The sequence below is a fragment of the Bos indicus x Bos taurus genome, chromosome 9 (genome assembly GCF_003369695.1).
Source record: "Bos indicus x Bos taurus breed Angus x Brahman F1 hybrid chromosome 9, Bos_hybrid_MaternalHap_v2.0, whole genome shotgun sequence".
Classification (NCBI taxonomy): Eukaryota; Metazoa; Chordata; class Mammalia; order Artiodactyla; family Bovidae; genus Bos; species Bos indicus x Bos taurus.
This window is the reverse complement of record NC_040084.1, coordinates 70,996,084-71,015,192: the sequence shown is the minus strand read 5'-3', so window position 1 is coordinate 71,015,192 and position 19,109 is coordinate 70,996,084. Positions and strand designations below refer to the sequence as shown.

The window sequence follows — 19,109 nt, the reverse complement described above, 5'->3', positions numbered from 1 at the left end:
CCCACTCCAGTGTTCTTGTCTGGAGAATCCCAGGGACGGGGGAGCCTGGTGGGCTGCCATCTATGGGGTCGCAGAGTCAGACACAACTGAAGCGACTTAGCAGCAGCAGTGTAGATCTTTTCCCCACACCAAGCAATTCTCTGTGACACCAGTTGGATGTCCTGCCATTCAATTCAGTTCTAATGCTGATCTGTATTAGGCCAGACCCCACAAATTAAGAGCTCAGTCCCACAAGACTGCCCTCCACTTCAGATGCCAATTGCAAGTAGTAGGTCTCCATGTTACCCCCAGCTTCCATCCAACTTGGCTACAAGTAACAGGTTCCCATGTGTTGTGTGTGTGTGTGTGTGTGTGTGTGTGAAGCTTCTTCAGTCATGTCCAACTCTTTGCGACCCTATGAACTGTAGCCCGCCAGGCTCCTCTGTCCATGGGATTCTCCAGGCAAGAATACTGGTGTAGGTTGCCATACCCTTCTCTAGGGGGTCTTCCCAACCCAGGGATTGAACCTGTGCCTCTTGTCTCCCTCCCATGTGTTAGGGAAATTAAAATGGAGGAAACCTTGTTCAGGCTTCAGAAGCAGGAGAGTGGGCCTCTGACCTACTTCTGACCTGCCTGGACACCGCGGATCCTGCCTCCAAGCACAGCTAGTGCTTAGATAAGAAAAGGAGTGGGTCTTGGAATTCTCGAGCCTCTGAAAATCTGGCCAATCCCTGGGGTCTAACAAAATCCTATGACTCACAAAGTGAAGCAAGCTGCAGTATAAAAGTTAACAAAGAACCCCAAAGCCAGAGCTGCAGCTTTGCATGCAAACTGATGATGATATCAGTTTGAGGCCTGGGATTATAAGTGGGAGACCCCTAACCACAATTTGAAGTCTCACCCATGGGGTGGACACACCACTCAGGACCCTTTCCCATTGTGACTCCAGATTGCTATTAACAAGGGACTTCCCAGCACTGTTCAAGTCTGGATGTAGGTTGTTGGCTCAGTTTGGTGGTGTATTGTCTGTTAGTTCTCTCTCTTGTTTCTATTTCTTTTGTTTTTTTTTTTTAATGACTGCATGTTGAAATTAAGTCAAATCTAAAAAATTGAAATTATTTGTGTGTAATGAATGGTTTCTTTTGTTAGCAAATCCTTTGAACTTACAGGTAAAACTTTAGGCAAGACACAATGACCCTCCCACCTCTCCACCTAGGATTCAGTTACTTGCTGGAATGGCTTCCACAACTCAGGGAAACACTTGCTTAACACTATTATAAAAGGATGTAATAAAGTATATAGCTGGGCATGTAGATGGAAGAGATACAGAGCGGGAGGTATGTGGCAGGGGCATGCAGCTCCCATGTCCCCTGCAGGTGAGCCACATTCCCAGATCCTCCATGTGTTCACTGACCCCAGAGGTCCCCAAGTCCCACACCTTAGGGATTTTTATGGGGACTTAATCACATAGGCATGATCAATCATTAACTCAGTTTCCAGCCCTTCTCTGGAGAATGGGGTGTGGAACCAAAAGTTCTAAACTAATCATGGCTTGGTCTTTCTGGTGACTAATCCCCAAGCAGGAATCACCAAGAGTCACCCAGAGATGCCAAGGGACTAGGAGCTTGGTGTCAGGAACCAGGGTCAAAGACCGAATATTAGAACATTATTACTCCTAGGGCTCTTATCGCTAAGGAAGTTCCAAGGATAGTCAGAGTTCTGTGCCAAAAACTGGGGGCAGAGATGAATAAGTATATATTCTATGAACTCAAATATACCAAAAAGAAAGCATTTCAAGATCAACTGTTGGCTTAGTTCTACAGGAGAAGCAGAGCTTACCTTTCCTCAACCAAGGCTTTTTGTTTTGTTTATACTCTAATTCTGATTTTGGCCTGCTAAAGCTAACAATTCTTATTTTGGTTGGGGGCAGACTTTATTGCGGTATAATTGTTATACAAAAATTTACACTTATTTAATATATCTATCTTGATGAGTTTAGACACATGCACACCATCTATGATGTCATCAGTTCAGTTCAGTTCAGTTCAGTTGCTCAGTCGTGTCCGACTCCTTGAGACCCCATGAATCGCAGCACACCAGCCTCCCTGTCCATCCCCAACTCCCGGAGTTCACTCAGACTCATGTCCATTGAGTCAGTGATGCCATCCAGCCATCTCATCCTCTGTCATCCCCTTCTCCTCCTGCCCCCAATCCCTCCCAGCATCAGAGTCTTTTCCAATGAGTCAACTCTTCGCATGAGGTGGCCAAAGTACTGGAGTTTCAGCTTTAGCATCATTCCTTCCAAAGAAATCCCAGGGCTGATCTCCTTCAGAATGGACTAGTTGGATCTCCTTGCAGTCCAAGGGACTCTCAAGAGTCTTCTCCAACACCACAGTTCAAAAGCATCATCAATTCTTCGGTGCTCCGCTTTCTTCACAGTCCAACTCTCACATCCATACATGACCACTGGAAAAACCATAGCCTTGACTAGATGGACCTTTGTTGGCAAAGTAATGTCTCTGCTTTTGAATATGCTATCTAGGTTGGTCATAACTTTCCTTCCAAGGAGTAAGCGTCTTTTAATTTCATGGCTGCAGTCACCATCTGCAGTGATTTTGGAGCCCCCAAAAATAATGTCTGACACTGCTTCCACTGTTTCCCCATCCATTTCCCATGAAGTGATGGGACCAGATGCCATGATCTTCGTTTTTTGAATGTTGAGTTTTAAGCCAACTTTTTCACTCTCCTCTTTCACCTTCATCAAGAGGCTTTTTAGTTCCTCTTCACTCATCACTGCAATCAAAATACTAAACTTATTCAGCACCTCCAAAAAATCCCTTGGGTTTTCTTGTGGACTTTTTCTTTCTTCTTCTTCTTTTTGTGGTGAGAACATAACATGAGTTTATCTTACTTAACAGAAAATTTATATCCAAAGAGCTATAATTCCCCACTTCCTCCTTCCCAAAGTCCCTGACAACCACCATTTTAAGCTCTGCTTTTATGAATTTGGCTATTGTAGATACTTGATACAAGCGGAATCATGCAGTGTTTGTTCTTCTGTGAAGGCTTACTTCGTTTAGCATAATTTCCTCAAGTTTCATCCATATTGTTGCAGATGCCAAGATGTCCTTATTTTTGAGGTGAATAATATCCTGTGTTATGTATATACCACATTTTCTTTGTCCATTCATCTGTCGATGGACATTTGGGTTATTTCTATATTATCTTAGCTATTTCTTAGTTGTTTCTGTATTATCTCAGCTAGTGCCACAGTGAGCATGGGATTGCAAATATCTCTGAGACGCTGCTCTCAATTCTTTTGGGTATATACACAGTAGAGGGATTGTTGGATTATATGGTAGTTCTGTTTTTAATGTTTTGGGGATCCTCCATATTGTTTTCCATAGAGGCTGCACCATTCTGCATTCCTGCCAACAGTGTATAAGGGTTCTGATTTCTTCACCTCCTCACCAACACTTGTTATCTTCTGTGCTTTCAATTATTGCTGTCTATCCTAACTGCTGTGAGATGATATCTCATTATGATTTTAATTTGCATTTCCCTGATGGTTAGTGATCTTGAGCAGCTTTTCTTATACCTGGTGGCCGTTTGTATGTCTCTTTTTTAGAGAAATGTCTGTTGAAATCCTTTTCTCATTTTAAGTCATGTTCTTTGTGGTGGTTTTTTATTAATAGATTATTGAATTGTAGGAGAGTCTTACATATTTTGGATATTAGCTACTTATATGGAGATGGTTTACAGATTGCTTTCTCCCATTCTGTAGATTGCCCTTTCACTCTTTTGATTGTTTTCTTTGCTGTGAAGCTTTTTAGTTCAGTGTAATTCCATTTGTTTGATTTGTCTTGTTGCTTAGATTTTTGGTGTCACATATAAGAAATCATTGCCAAGACCAATGTCATGACCTATATGGAAAAATAAATAAGAGTAGACATGTGTATATGTATAACTGATTTACTTTGCAGTACAGTGAACTAACACAACACTGTAAACCAACTATACTCCAATAAAAATAATTTTTAAAAAGTCCCGCATCTGCCATTTTCTACAAAAAGTTTAACAGATTTTATGTTTAAGTCTAGTTTGCTTTGAGTTTAGTTTGTGGGTGGTATAAGATAGGGATCCAGTTTCATTCTTTAGCATGTGGATGTCCAGTTGTTCCGATATCATTTGTTGAAGAGAATATCTCTTCCCCATTCTGTGTCCTTGGCACCCTCATGGAAGATGAATTGACCATGTTTGTTTAGGTTTATTTCTGAGCTCTCTGTTCTGTTCCATTGAGACATATGTCTGTCTTTAGGCCAGTATTGTACTGTTTTAATTATTACACCTTTGTAATCTATTTTCAAAATCAAGAGGTGTGATACCTCCAGTTTTGCTCTTTTTTTCTCAAGATCATAAAGTTAACAATTTGTTTAAGGCTTGGTGAGTGAATTATTTTCATGTCAGAGAACTAAGTTTTACTACAGTTTCCTTTCCTTTCTTAGCCTGTTTATTCTGAAATAATAATCTTTGAAACTGCTTTACAGATAAGATTACAGGAGGATGATCCTCTGATCTAGTAGCTCCATTTTTTCCCCATACTGTTGCTAGTTTATCTTTCAAACTTTTTCTTTTCTGTTTTTTTTTTTAAAGGCTGAAAAGAAAGGAGCCAGCAATACAGTTATTGGTACAATCTTTGGATGTTATGCTTTGTTTGACTTTCTGGCATCTTTGGTATTTGGAAAATATGTAAGTATTATTTTTTTTAAATGGTGTAATGAGTTATTCTAATTTACAAGTCTAAAATTTCCACTGATGCAGAAATAACCAGCATCGTATGTTATGAACTGTGCTTCAGTTGACAATTCCCTTCTTATGGCTGACTGATTTTTAACTTCTTCCATGTTTGTAAGAATGTGTGTTGTCATTCCACTAAAGAATTACCTTTTGTTAACTGTATATATCTTCCCCAAATCTTCTGTTTCCTGATACAGTGGATTTGTTTATGTCAGTATAGACTTGTAGCAGTCATCAATTTACCATTTTCTTTTACGTTTATTATAGCTTGTACATATTGGAGCAAAATTTATGTTTGTAGCAGGAATGTTTGTCTCAGGAGCAGTTACAGTTCTCTTTGGGTAAGTCATGTTCTGATATGTTTGGGAGCCTGAACAGATTTCCTAATTTATCTTCAGTTTAAAATGGTTAATGGTTAATGGTTTCTTTAAATCAATCATTACCATTGATTATCAAATGCCTGGCATATGACTAATGGTGAAGGGAGTTGGATGGTGTGGAGAATGAAATGAATGACATTGATCTTAAGAAAAAAAATCCTCTAGGGGATCACCATTAATTTGGCTGCTGAATCTGTTCTTTAGGACTTCTGTGACTTGAGTGACAGAAACTTAACTCACTTTTCTGAGTCACAAATTTTTTTGGCTCAAGCAAAAAGGTGAGTTTCTTGTCTAAACAATCAGCTAAAGAAGATCAGAATATAGATGTTAAGCTAATGTATCAGAAGTCTTTCTCAGGTTCCTGATTTTGCTTTTTTTGTTGTTGTTGTTTGGGGAAGACCTAAATCTAAGTCTTTCTGCATAGGTTCTTGTTAGATTGACTCTACATTTTTCAAAAGACCTATTTAGTATTATTATTTAAGCCATCAAATATGTCAGTAGAAAAGGACAATCAGGCTGTTATTATGACTCAAATTCCTCCTACTAAAAATATAACAAAGAAACTCTTAAAAATTCATATTCTAAAGTGGCTTACTTTAATAACTATGATTGAGGTGTTACTGTTTTCAGTGAGTACAGTTGAAAAAAAATAAAATCAATTTGGCCTTTGAGGATTGTTTTATTCTCTTTTAGTCTCTTGGACCAAGTTCCAGAAGGACCAGTGTTTATTGCTATGTGCTTTCTACTGAGAATAACTGATGCAATAAGTTTCGAGGCAGCAATAACTGCCTCTTCTTCTATCGTTGCAAAGGCTTTTCCAAACAATGTGGCTACAGTATTAGTAAGTATTTTATACACTGTTCCTGTTTTCCTTTTAGTGTAGCTAAAATGTTTGCTTGATCTTTCAAGCCAAAGCTGGGGCCCATTCTTCTAGACCTGCTTTTTTTCTACTCTCTCTGTTTGTTACCTTTTACCCCAGTTTCTACTTTCAGCAGCAGGCTGTCAATAAATGTACCCTTAGTCTTACTTAGGTGCTTTTCCTGGCCTTACAAGCCCTTAAATGGCAAAACCAAATACTCCTTTTTACCTCTTAAAAAAAAAGCCTCCATAGTAATATTTGCTATCTCTCTGTAGCCTAGATTGTGGCTGGGCTGCCTGAAGCAGATTTATACTAGAGTCCTGTTTCCACTTTTCCCAGAGTCATGGAAAGGATGACCCCATGAATCGCAGCATGCCAGGCCTCTCTGTCCATCACCAACTCCCAGAGTTCACCCAAACTCATGTGTATCGAGTCGGTGATGCCATCCAGCCATCTCATCCTCTGTCGTCCCCTTCTCCTCCTGCCCCCAATCCCTCCCAGCATCAGAGTCTTTTCCAATGAGTCAACTCTTCGCATGAGGTGGCCAAAACTATTGGAGTTTCAGCCTCAGCATCAGTCCTTCCAATGAACACTCAGGACTGGTCTCCTTTACGATGGACTGGTTGGATCTCCTTGCAGTCCAAGGGACTCTCAAGAGTCTTCTCCAACTTACTTTACCATAAAAATCCAGAGCCTGGTAGCATCATATTGACATACATTCTCATATATTGCCCAGATGCCTTGACACAGAGTATTAGTGACATAGCAGATTCTTGTCCCAGCTTTTATCTGCTGCCTTCTCTCCTCTGGAACCAGGCATTCCTGAAGGACTCCTGGTTTGTATATGAGAATAGGCACCACCCTCACCTTTCCTGGTGGCTCAGAGGTTAATGCATCTTCCTCCAATGCGGGAGACTCAGGTTCAATCCCTGGGTCGGGAAGATCCCCTGGAGAAGGAAATGGTAACCCACTCCAACATTCTTGCCTGGAGAATCCCATGGACGGAGAAGCCTGGTAGGCAACAGTCCATGGGGTCGCAAAGAGTCAGACACAACTGAGCGACTTCACTTCCTTTTCTTTCTTTCTTTCACTTTCAGAGACCTCAGATCTAATCAGCTCAGTACCATGTTCCCTCATTTACCTGTATTAATACTACAGTTTGAAAGTTTTGACCATCAGGTAAACTATTTGCTGCATAAATATAAATATCCACACTTTTATTAAGTATATACCCATATGTATTTATACAATTAATGTAAGTACATATATCTGTATATGTATTGTATAACTGGATAAATTCGCTTTAGGTTCTATGGCAATTTGTCATGCCATGGTGGCCACTGTAACAGATACACTATTTCCATTTCCATAAAGTATATTTTTCAGAGGGGTTCAGAAAGATGCTAGTCAGTTGACATGCTCTGTAAAACAAGGTTTTGTGGCTGAACATATTTGGAGTAGGGCTTTGCTGTCCTGCAAGTTAGAGGTGGTCAGTTCACATTAGCGTGAGTTGTTTTCATTTTATGTGTGAACAGACTATAACATCGGAGAAAGCAATGGCACCCCACTCCAGTACTCTTGCCTGGAAAATCCCATGGACGGAGGAGCCTGGTAGGCTGCAGTCCATGGGGTCGCTAGGAGTCGGACACAACTGAGCGACTTTACTTTCACTTTTCACTTTCATGCATTGGAGAAGGAAATGGCAACCCACTCCAGTGTTCTTGCTTGGAGAATCCCAGGGACGAGGGAGCCTGGTGGGCTGCCGTCTATGGGGTCGCACAGAGTCGGACACGACTGGAGTGACTTAGCATAGCATAGCATAGACTATAACATTTGCCCATTTTCCCACAGTACTGCTGATTTGCCTCATTCATTAACAGTTGCTGTCATGGTGCTTTTGGGAAATTAGTCTTTTATCAGTACTTTTTCCCCATTCTTTGTTTGTCTTTTTTTTTTTGCTGTCCATAGTTTTTCATATATTCATGTAATCAGAGTTATCAGTCTTCTTTTGTGTCTTCTGAGTTTTTATGTCATAATTAGAAAATTTGGTTCACTGTAAGGATTAGGAAAAAACTCTCATATTTTATTTTTCTAGTACTTTAATAATTTCAATGTGCATGTTTAAATTTTTGGTCTATCTTGGTGGGTGGTGTGTGTATAAATTGTAAAGTGGATAGAATTTTTTTCAGAACTTTCTATTCATTTTTCAAATGAAACATATTAACTCAATTTTCTTTTGTTTTCCCATTTTTAGGGAAGTCTTGAGACTTTCTCTGGACTGGGACTAGTGCTGGGGCCTCCTTTGGGTGGCTTTTTGTATCAGTCCTTTGGCTATGAGGTGCCTTTCATTTTTCTGGGATGCATAGTTCTGCTGATGGTTCCCCTCAACATGTGTATTTTACCCAATTATGGTAAGACCTAATTTATTGCTCATTTTAAGAATCTTAAATTTAAGTATTTTTATGCCTTTGTAGGAGACCAATTTAACATATACTCACTTTCATTTTATATAATCACTAATAGATTTGTAGTGCATGCTGAAAGAATCAATTCTCTTTTCAGAAATGTTGCAGTGGGCAATTAGTTTATATAAATTGTCATAAACTCTTTCTGACCTATAGAATTAGCAAATATTAAATTTCTTATCATAAAACATATGCAATGCCCACCAGATGTCTTCCTGAATTCTAAATTAAAGATTCTTTACATCTTTTAATGTAAAGAATCTTTCCATTACAAGGCACTATGCTGCTATGTCACTTCAATCGTGTCCAACTCTGTGCGACCCCATAGACGGCAGCCCACCAGGCTCCCTCGTCCCTGGGATTCTCCAGGCAAGAACACTGGAGTGGGTTGCCATTTCCTTCTCCAATGCATGAAAGTGAAAAGTGAAAGTGAAGTCGCTCAGCCGTATCTGACTCTTAGCAACCCCATGGACTGCAGCCCACCAGGCTCCTCCATCCATGGGATTTTCCAGGCAAGAATACTGGAGTGGGGTGCCATTGCCTTCTCCAAAGGCACTGTGACAGGAGGACAAAGTTAGACCTTCCTTCCGAAGGTTTCTTGTAGCTGTGTGTGCAGCATAGCTCAAGTGTGAGGACTCAGGGCCACATCAGGCAGTAATGGAAATCGTCTTGGCTCCGAAGCTTCATGCCCTGTAGGAGTCAACCTATCCCATAACAACTCCATAAGCACAGCTGCCTGGGTCTCCACAAGGCACGTTCTGGGTACAAGAGTCCCCAAGCTCAGGGAGGCACAAAGCGTCGAGTACTGATGGCTGGTTTATAGTTCTTTCTGTACAGATGAAATTTACGAGTCAAGGATTATTTTCATTATAAGCCAGATTGCCTAGTAATGGAATCGGTATTTTACCATTATCAGATTCCTACTGTGACACAGCCACCGAGTTAGCTCGAGAGCTGGAGGAGAGCCTGTCGTCTTTCTGTGCATAGTGATAGTTGTTTCTCTAGTCAGGCATCCCGGACTGGCCTCCTATTGGGTTCACAGGTGAACACTTGGCTGTCAACTAAGAAACTGACACCGGGTCAGATTCTCTTGCAATAGGGGAAAGAGTTCTGTTTACTCTTTATCAATAACATCATATAGGGAGAAAAGATGGCTTACTAGTTAATTGTGAGATGTGGTATTTAGAACTTCTGTGATTAGGTGCTGGACTGGCCCCAGCATCAGTAATTCTTTGAGTCCTGGCCTGCTCTCCTCATCTCTTCCCCTCCCTCCCACAACATGGTATCTTTTGAAGCCCCTTTAATCACTGTCAGCCTAGTTACTTGGTACTTATTTCTCTTTGTTCCTGTTATTCCTCAATTAAAAATTTCCTGCATCTTTAATTAATGTAAAGCTCCAGTTGTTCATTTGCTCAGTCGTATCTGACTCTTTGCAACGCCATGGAGTGTAGCATGTCAGGCTATCTCCCAGAGCTTGCTCAAACTCATGTCTATTGAGTCAGCAATGCCATCTAATCATCTCATCCTCTGTCGTCCCCTTCTCCTCCTGCCTTCAGTCTTTCCCAGCGTAAGAGTTTTTTCTAATGAGTCAGCTCTTTGAATCAAGTGGCCAAAGAATTGGAGCTTCAGCTTCAACAACAGTCCTTTGAATGAATATTCAGGATAGATTTCCCTTAAGATTGACTGGTTTAATCTCCTTGCAGTCCAGGGGACTCTCAAGAGTCTTCTCCAACACTACAGCTCAAAAGCATCAATTTTTCATTGTTCAGCCTTCTTTATGGTCTAGCTCTCACATCCATACATGACTACTGGAAAAACCATAGCTTTGACTATATGGAGCTTTGTCAGTAAAATAATGCCTCTGCTTTTTAATACACTATTTCGGTTGGTCATAGCTTTTCTTCCAAGGAGCAAGCATCTTTTTATTTCATGGCCACAGTCACCATCTGCAGTGGTTTTGGAGCCTAAAAAAATAAAGTCTGTCACTGTTTCCATTGTTTGCCCATCTATTTGCCATGAAGTGATAGGACAAGATGCCATGATCTTCATTTTTTGAATGTTGAATTTTAAGCCAGCTTTCTCAACTCTCCTCTTTCACTTTCATCAAGAGGCTCTTTAGTTCCTCTTCAGTTTCTGCCATTAGGGTGGTGTCATCTGTGTACCTGAGGTTATTGATATTTCTCACATAACCTTGATTCTAGCTTGTGCTTCATCCAGCCTGGCATTTCACATAATGTACTCTGCATGTAAGTTAAATAAGCAGGGTGACAATATACAACCTTGATGTACTTCTTTCCCAGTTTGGAACCAGTCAGTTTCTCCATGTCTGGTTCTAACTGTTGCTTCTTGACCTGCATACAGATTTCTCAGGAGGCAGGTAAGGTGGTCTGGTATTCCCTTCTTTTTAAGAATTTCCCACAGTTTGTTGTGATCCACACAGTTAAATGCTTTAGTGTAGTCAATGAAGCAGCAGCAGATGTTTTTTCTGGAATTCTCTTGCTTTTTCTATGATCCAACAGATGTTGACCATTTGATCTCTGGTTCCTCTGCCTTTTCTAAGTTCAGCTTGAACATCTGGAATTTCTCAGTTCACGAACTATTGAAGCCTGGCTTGGAGAATTTTGAGCAATACTTTGCTAGGATGTGAGATGAGTGCAATTGTGCAGTAGTTTGAACATTCTTTGGCATTGCCTTTCTTTGGGATTGGAATGAAAACTGACCTTTTCCAGTCTTGTGGCCACTGATGAGTTTTCCATATCTGCTGGCATATTGAGTACAACATTTTCACAGCATCATCTTTTAGGGTTTAAAATAGCTTAGCTGGAATTGCATCACCTCCACTAGCTTTTGTTTGGCCCACTATGCTTTGTTTTGCTTCCTAAGGCCCACTATATTTTTATGAACAAAATGGTTTGGCAAACTTTCTGTTTATCCAAGTAAGGATCTTGTATTTAGATTGAATGGGAGAAACTGATGTATATTTTTTAAATCTCACAATTTATAATGTTAAAGCTATAAATATAGATTTAGGTGTTCCCATTAAGGAGTACCTTTAAAAGTTATTGTTTTAGGAAAGCTTATAGGTAAGGCTGGAAAGTTAAATTTCCTTTTATTTTGATGATATTGGCAGAATTTTGTGTTCTATAAGTTCTACTCCACTCGTTTACTTCCTTTTAAACCCATAAACACTGTGGATTTGGGTTACGAAGAGTCGATTTCAGTCCCTCGCTGTCTCTCATCCTTAATATTTGCTTGCCAAGTCTCCTCTTCTGTATTGTGCTAAAGAAAAATCCTGCACAGCTCCCCCCACCCCCAAACACCACCCCCCCTGCCCCTGCCAGCCATGCTATTTGGCATGTGGGATCTTAGTTCCCTGACCAGGGGACCAGGGATGAACCCATGCGCCCTGCAGTGGCAATGCAGAATCTTAACCATTGGACTGCGAGGGAAGTCCCTAAAGAAATATTTTTAAAACACAGTCATGTACATGACAATCCTCTTTTTTTAATTTAATTTTTTAAAATTTATGTTTTTAACTGGCGGATAATTGCTTTAGAATGTTGTGCTGATTTCTGCCATACAAAAACGTGAATTAGTCATTAGTATACACATATCTCCTCCCTCTAGAGTCTCCCTACCACCACCACTCCCTCCTCCCACCCCTCTAGGGATGCCTGTGTGTGGCGCTCAGTCCCTTCGATCATGTCTCACTCTTTGAGACCCTGTGGATAGTAGCCTGCCAGGCTCCCCTGTCCATGGGATACTCCAGGCAGGAATACTGGAGTGTGTTGTCACGGTCTCCTCCAGGGGATCTGCCCTACCCAGGGATTGAACCCACATCTCCTGCGTCTCCTGCGTTGCCAGTGGATTTTTTTTTTTTTCAACCACTGAGCCACTGGGGAAGCCCCCTGTAGGGATGACAATCCTCTTAATAAAAATGCCTGAATCCATGAATTGTGAGCTTTACCTTGAAAGCCACTAAAAGCTGTTGTTAGAGGTTTCTCAGGCAAGTCACATGAGCTGGACTGTCTCCCACTTCCACTCTACCAAACTCCGACTCACCCTTCAAAACTTAATTGTATGACCTCTTCTGGAAAGTTTCCCTGAACCCTCTCAATCGTTGATCTAAATGCTGAGTCAGTAGTGCCGCAGTGCTCTGCGTTTTTCCTGTCCCTTCACACCTGAAGGCCTCTCAGCTTCCTTACCTCTCAGAGCAGCTTCCTGTGGCAGGCATTGTCAACTATGGAGTCATGTCCTCCAAGAAGAATGTATCAGAATTGGAGGAAGCAGAGAGATTTTTAAGGAGGTTGGAAAAGCTCCCTGGGTGATTCTGCTATGTGTCTCTGGAAACAGGTATCACCCTAAGTTTTCATTACTTGGGCTTCTTCAACAGCTTAGCTAAACTCATGATGTGTTCATTTTCATGGACATTCCTGTATGTTCTTATGGTGATAATCCCCTTTCCCACCTTGCATTCAGAGAAAGGGACTATTTATTTCATAATAGTTTGTCTTATGCCATAGACCCGTAATACTTCTATATACACAATAAATGTAATTGAGTACAGTTGATCCTTTATCATTGTTATTTTATACATTGGTAATACACAATCCAAAATCCATAACCAGTGAAGTCTCCCTACTGGCCTGCCTCACTGAGCCACATGGTGGGCTTAGCCCTTTTCTAAGTCAAATCTGTAGTGAAACAGGTTGGGTTCGCGTTTGGTTCATCATTGACTATTTGGCTAATAATTAAGAAACCAACACCACAGTTTAACTGTATCCCTCTTATCCTGACAAATATAGCTGGACCACACTTGATGCTTCTTTTGTACTTTGCTTCCTACCAAATCATTATTCACCAAGAATTTATTACATAATGAGTTCTGTTGAAATGAGGATATGTCAGTGTTGCTCTGGCCCTCAGAGCTTCCTGGCCTAGCTCACTGCACAGTCTCCTAACTCGCCTCCTGTCTCTATTTCCCAGGAGACCACAGGTGTCGCTCTTTGAACTGCAAATCTGATTCTCACTTCTTGTTTGAAACCTCTAGTGATTTCCTGGGCTTCTTAGCCTACTTTACAAAGTCCTGCATCATCTTATCACTACATCCTTCTGCAGTATGATCTCTCCTCCTGACACTCCAAGCTCCACCCTCCTTCTTTACTTTTGCTCTTCCATTTCCTCAAACAGAATACTTTCCCTTCACTTTCAAGTCTCACAATGAGCCATTCCTGGATAATATGCCTGGGTTATTCTTTCCTCCTTCTTTCCTTGCTCATCTCAAGCTCATCCTTTAGACAGTAATTTAGATATTACAACTTTCATAAATTCTCTCTTAAACAGCTTTCCCTCTTTATTAGGCAACCCTCTCGTATGCTCCAAATGCTACCCTCCATCCTGGCTCTCAACCACACCTTTTTGTAAGTTCTCTGTGAGATCAGGATCTGAGTTTGTCTTCTTTGGCTTTGTGTGCCCAGTGATTTGGCATGATATCTGACTCAGCAAAGATTTTGTTGAGCACATTAGGTGGAAGATAGGAAAGTGATCAAACAATAAACCATGGAAGATGAAACGCAGTTTAGGCTGCTCAATTACATGATAATGGAGGTAAAATTTGCAGGATGCTTAGGACCAGAATGAGGCTTTACAGAGTGGCTAGAGATTGAAAAATTAGCAGGGAAAGAAGAAGGGAGTTATAGGATATGATTGGAGGCTTGGGAACAACCATGCCTGGTGCTTGGGACAGTGCAGAAGTTGTGTTGCTGTTGGGGAAATGACAGCACCTGAGGTTGGTGCTTCCCTATAGCTCAAAGGATTTCCTGTAGCTCAAACAGTAAAGAATCTGCTTGCAATGCAAAAGACCAGGGTTTGATCCTTGGGTTGAGAAGATCCTCTGGAGAAGGGAATGGCAAACCACTCCAGTATTCTTGCCTGGAGAATCCCATGGATACAGGAGCCTGGCGGACTAAAGTCTGTGGGGTTGCAAAGAGTCAGACACGACTGAGCCACTGACACGAGGTTGGCTCTCAGCTGACCTTGATGCCAAATTGAATGTACTCGTGATTCACTAGCATCCCTTTCAATCCAGTGTTTTTCCATAAGCAGAAAAAAATTGTCTTGTGTTCTTTGATTGACTCAGATTCCTCCTCAGCACACACACATTGTTGCCTGATATAGCGTCTGGTTTTTCCTACCACCAAGGGCAACTTTATATGTTCTCTCTCCCATCTGGGGAAAGCCTTCTAGATGATGACCTATAACCAAGACCACTTCTCCTCATACTCTGATTCCAGTTGATTTTTTTTTGAATCTGAGAAATTATTTTTTAAGTACCTGAAAATGGCCTCTAGGTTTGAATAACTTATATGCAGATGTTGATAATGTGCAATTTTAGGCAAACTCAGAGGTATGGTTGTTTTGATTACTGGATAAAGATGGCCTTACCAATTTTACTTTTGAAAGTAGACTGAAAGATTAAGTTCAGCAATGTTAATTAGTCTAATTTCTTTTTAAATTTTTACCCCAAAGAGTCTGATAAAGGGAAACACTCATTCTGGAAACTCATCACTTTACCCAAGGTTGCCTTTTTATCCTTTGTCATCACCTCATTCAGCTCCTGTTTTGGCTTCCTTGATCCTACACTGTCCCTCTTTGTTTTGGAGAAGGTGAGTAGCCTGGTGATGAAAACTCCCCATTGTGGTAGATGCACATAATTGCTTGTTCTTAGGCCCTGCTTGCTAGAAAGTCCCGGGTGTGGCTGCAAGGAGGAGGCAGAATGAAATCTATACATCAAGATAGCCTGTACCTTCCCTCTGTGATGTCCCTATAACTAGGGGTCTGATTTGTGTAAATGGTCTCTTTCTCCTAGGCCTCACTCTAGTCATCATAGATCTGGCTTGGACAGCATCCTGACTGCTTAACAAGGATACTTTCCTCTGTTTTAAATTCCATTGAGGCATATGAGGTTCTGAGTGGCTCATTTAATGTGAGGTGTCCTTCTTTTCTAACAGATCCCCTCTGGGTCCATTTACTTCTAGTCTATTGCATATATGTGAAAGACTATGAACTATACTGATCTGAAATGGGAGAAAGGAACCAGGAGTCTCTATTTTTTTAATGCTAAAAATGACTGAATTTTAAAGTTTGATGTCATACCAATTTGTTCTTTGATATTTTTGAAAAAAGATTATTAAGAAATAATGCAATAGAGTATATTACTGGGCCTGATAGTTACTTATACTAGAGAGTTAAGCTGTGTTTATAAAGACAGAAATCTACTAGCTGCAGCCCGTGTTCACTTTGAGGCCCTAGAATGAAGAAAGTACCATTATCAGAAACACAACCCCTTCAAGTCACTCGACAGTTTAGGGTATTCTACGGGTAAACTTGGGGACTGTAATTTTACTGTCAGGCCCAAGTTTTGGAAAATAATATAATATTACAATTAAGCAGTGAGCCCCATGAGGTAATGCATAAGAGAAATATCTTGTGTTTTCAATGACACATTCCATTCATATTATCAACAACAAGTCTGCTTAAGAGTCACTTTTCTTCCTTTTAAGAACTCTGTCCAAACCTTGAAAAAAATTTTAACAATCTTTCCTAAACCCAGGTTGCTCATGTCTAACTTATAAAAATCTTTAGAAATGTACTTCCCTGTTTTTCTATCACATTTTTTTTTTCCTGTTGCCCTTCTTCTGCCTTATCGGTTGTTTGAATTGGCTTTTTACTGTCCCATTATTGGTCGACCAGTCTTTTAGGGAAGGAAGGGGTCCACCCTCTTTTAAAATCAGAAGAGGATATTTCTGACTTTTATATCTCGCTACTGTCTTTAAAAGGCTAATTTTTAGCTTGAATTACGTGATAAAAATTGTTAAAACATATACTGACCTAAGTAGATCCCATGTGCTTAATTAAAGAGTAGTATTGTACACGAGAGAGGGATCAAGACCATCCCCATGGAAAAGAAATGCAAAAAAGCAAAATGGCTGTCTGGGGAGGCCTTACAAATAGCTGTGAAAAGAAGAGAAGTGAAAAGCAAAGGAGAAAAGGAAAGATATAAACATCTGAATGCAGAGTTCCAAAGAATAGCAAGGAGAGATAAGAAAGCCTTCCTCAGCCATCAGTGCAAAGAATAGAGGAAAGCAACAGAATGGGAATGACTAGAGATCTCTTCAAGAAAATTAGAGATACCAAGGGGACATTTCATGCGAAGATGGGCTTGATAAAGGACAGAAATGGTATGGACCTAACAGAAGCAGAAGATAGTAAGAAGAGGTGGCAAGAATACACAGAAGAACTGTACAAAAAAAGATCTTCACGACCCAGATAATCACGATGGTGTAATCACTGACCTAGAGCCAGACATCCTGGAATGTGAAGTCAAGTGGGCCTTAGAAAGCATCACTACGAACAAAGCTAGTGGAGGTGATGGAATTCCAGTGGAGCTATTTCAAATCCTGAAAGATGATGCTGTGAAAGTGCTGCATTCAATATGCCAGCAAATTTGGAAAACTCAGCAGTGGCCACAGGACTGGAAAAGGTCAGTTTTCATTCCAATCCCAAAGAAAGACAATGCCAAAGAATGCTCAAACTACCGCACAATTGCAATCATCTCACACGCTAGTAAAGTAATGCTCAAAATTCTCCAAGCCAGGCTTCAGCAATATGTGAACCGTGAACTTCCTGATGTTCAAGGTGGTTTTGGAAAAGGCAGAGGAACCAGAGATCAAATTGCCAACGTCCACTGGATCATGGAAAAAGCAAGAGAGTTCCAGAAAGACATCTATTTCTGCTTTATTGACTATGCCAAAGCCTTTGACTGTGTGGATCACAATAAACTGTGGAAAATTCTGAAAGAGATGGGAATACCAGACCACCTGACCTGCCTCTTGAGAAACCTATATGCAGGTCAGGAAGCAACAGTTACTGGACATGGAACAACAGACTGGTTCCAAATAGGAAAAGGAGTATGTCAAGGCTGTATATTGTCATCCTGCTTATTTAACTTCTCTGCAGAGTACATCATGAGAAACGCTGGGCTGGAAGAAGCACAAGCTGGAATCAAGATTGCTGGGAGAAATATCAATAACCTCAGATATGCAGATGACACCATTCTTATGGCAGAAAGTGAAGAGGAACTCAAAAGCCTCTTGATGAAAGTGAAAGAGGAGAGTGAAAAAGTTGGCTTAAAGCTCAACATTCAGAAAACGAAAATCATAGCATCTGGTCCCATCACTTCCTGGGAAATAGATGGAGAAACAGTGGAAACAGTGTCAGACTTTATTTTTTGGGGCTCCAAAATCACTGCAGATGGTGATTGCAGCCATGAAATTAAAAGACGCTTACTCCTTGGAAGGAAAGTTATGAATAACCTAGATAACATATTCAAAAGCAGAGACATTACTTTGCCAACAAAGGTCCATCTCGTCAAGGCTATGGTTTTTCCAGTGGTCATGTATGGATGTGAGAGTTGGACTGTGAAGAAAGCTGCTGCTGCTGCTGCTGCTTAGTCACTTCAGTCGTGTCTGACTCTGTGTGACCTCATAGACGGCAGCCCACCAGGCTCCCCCGTTCCTGGGATTCTCCAGACAAGAACACTGGAGTGGGTTCCCATTTTCTGAGTGCTGAAGAATTGATGCTTTTGAACTGTGGTGTTGAAGAAGACTCTTGAGGGTCCCTTGGACTGCAAGAAGATCTAACCAGTCCATTCTAAAGGAGATTGGTCCTGGGTGTTTTTTGGAAGGAATGATGCTAAAGCTGAAACTCCAGTACTTTGGCCACCTCATGCGAAGTGTTGACTCATTGGAAAAGACTCTGATGCTGGGAGGGATTTTAGGCAGGAGGAGAAGGGGACAACAGAGGATGAGATGGCTGGTTGGCATCACCGACTTAATGGACGTGAGTTTGAATGAAGTCCGGGAGTTGCTAGTGGACAGGGAGGCCTGGCATGCTGAAATTCATGGGGTTGCAAAGAGTTGGACATGATTGAGCGACTCAACTGAACTGAACTGAACTGAAGGAGATTAAGGAAAATGAGAATGACTCAGATAACCAATAAAGGCATTTATATCATGTTGGTAACAGTAACAGAGTTATGAGGTAGCTTACTATTATAAAAGTCTTTTTAAAAGTGTCATACCATCTAATTCTTTAATTAGATATTAATATCCCTTTGAGATGGATAGAGTAGATATTATCGTCAGTGCTTTTTACAGCAATGCACTTTAGTCTGTGGACAGACAGCATACCTGGGATTGTTGTTTGACATGCAGATTCTCAGGCTTTCTCCCAGACTTTTTGAATTAGAAATTCTTGGGCTGGGGTTCACGAACCTCTTGTAACAAGTTCTTCAGGTAATTTTTTGTGTATACTAATGTTTGCAAAGCACAGGTTGACATGTAAAAATGCTGTGTTTCATAGAAGGGTAATTATACAATATTTACTATCAAATGCTAACAAAGCAAAAACATCCTGTATTTCTGACCTCTGGTTAGGTTTCTTCTCCCATAATGAAAAAATAATCCATTTACAAGCGTAAGACAAAAATCATGAAGGATGCTAAGTGTTAGTCGTAGCCTCATGGCAGGTGATAAGAGCTGAAGAGATGTAGAAGGAAAAGATAGATGT

General features: G+C 40.8%; 1 protein-coding gene across 4 annotated transcripts in view; it reads left to right on the top strand.

Moving 5' to 3' along the window:
* Positions 1-19,109, top strand: part of SLC18B1 (solute carrier family 18 member B1) — a 36,557-nt gene that overhangs the window by 8,836 nt on the left and 8,612 nt on the right. For all 4 annotated transcript variants that reach the window (XM_027551590.1, XM_027551592.1, XM_027551591.1 and 1 more), the window contains exons 3-7: positions 4,633-4,728; positions 5,044-5,117; positions 5,850-5,997; positions 8,270-8,426; positions 15,009-15,145. In XM_027551590.1, coding sequence (XP_027407391.1) covers positions 4,633-4,728; positions 5,044-5,117; positions 5,850-5,997; positions 8,270-8,426; positions 15,009-15,145 — 612 coding nt within the window. The remainder of the gene's footprint in view (positions 1-4,632; positions 4,729-5,043; positions 5,118-5,849; positions 5,998-8,269; positions 8,427-15,008; positions 15,146-19,109) is intronic.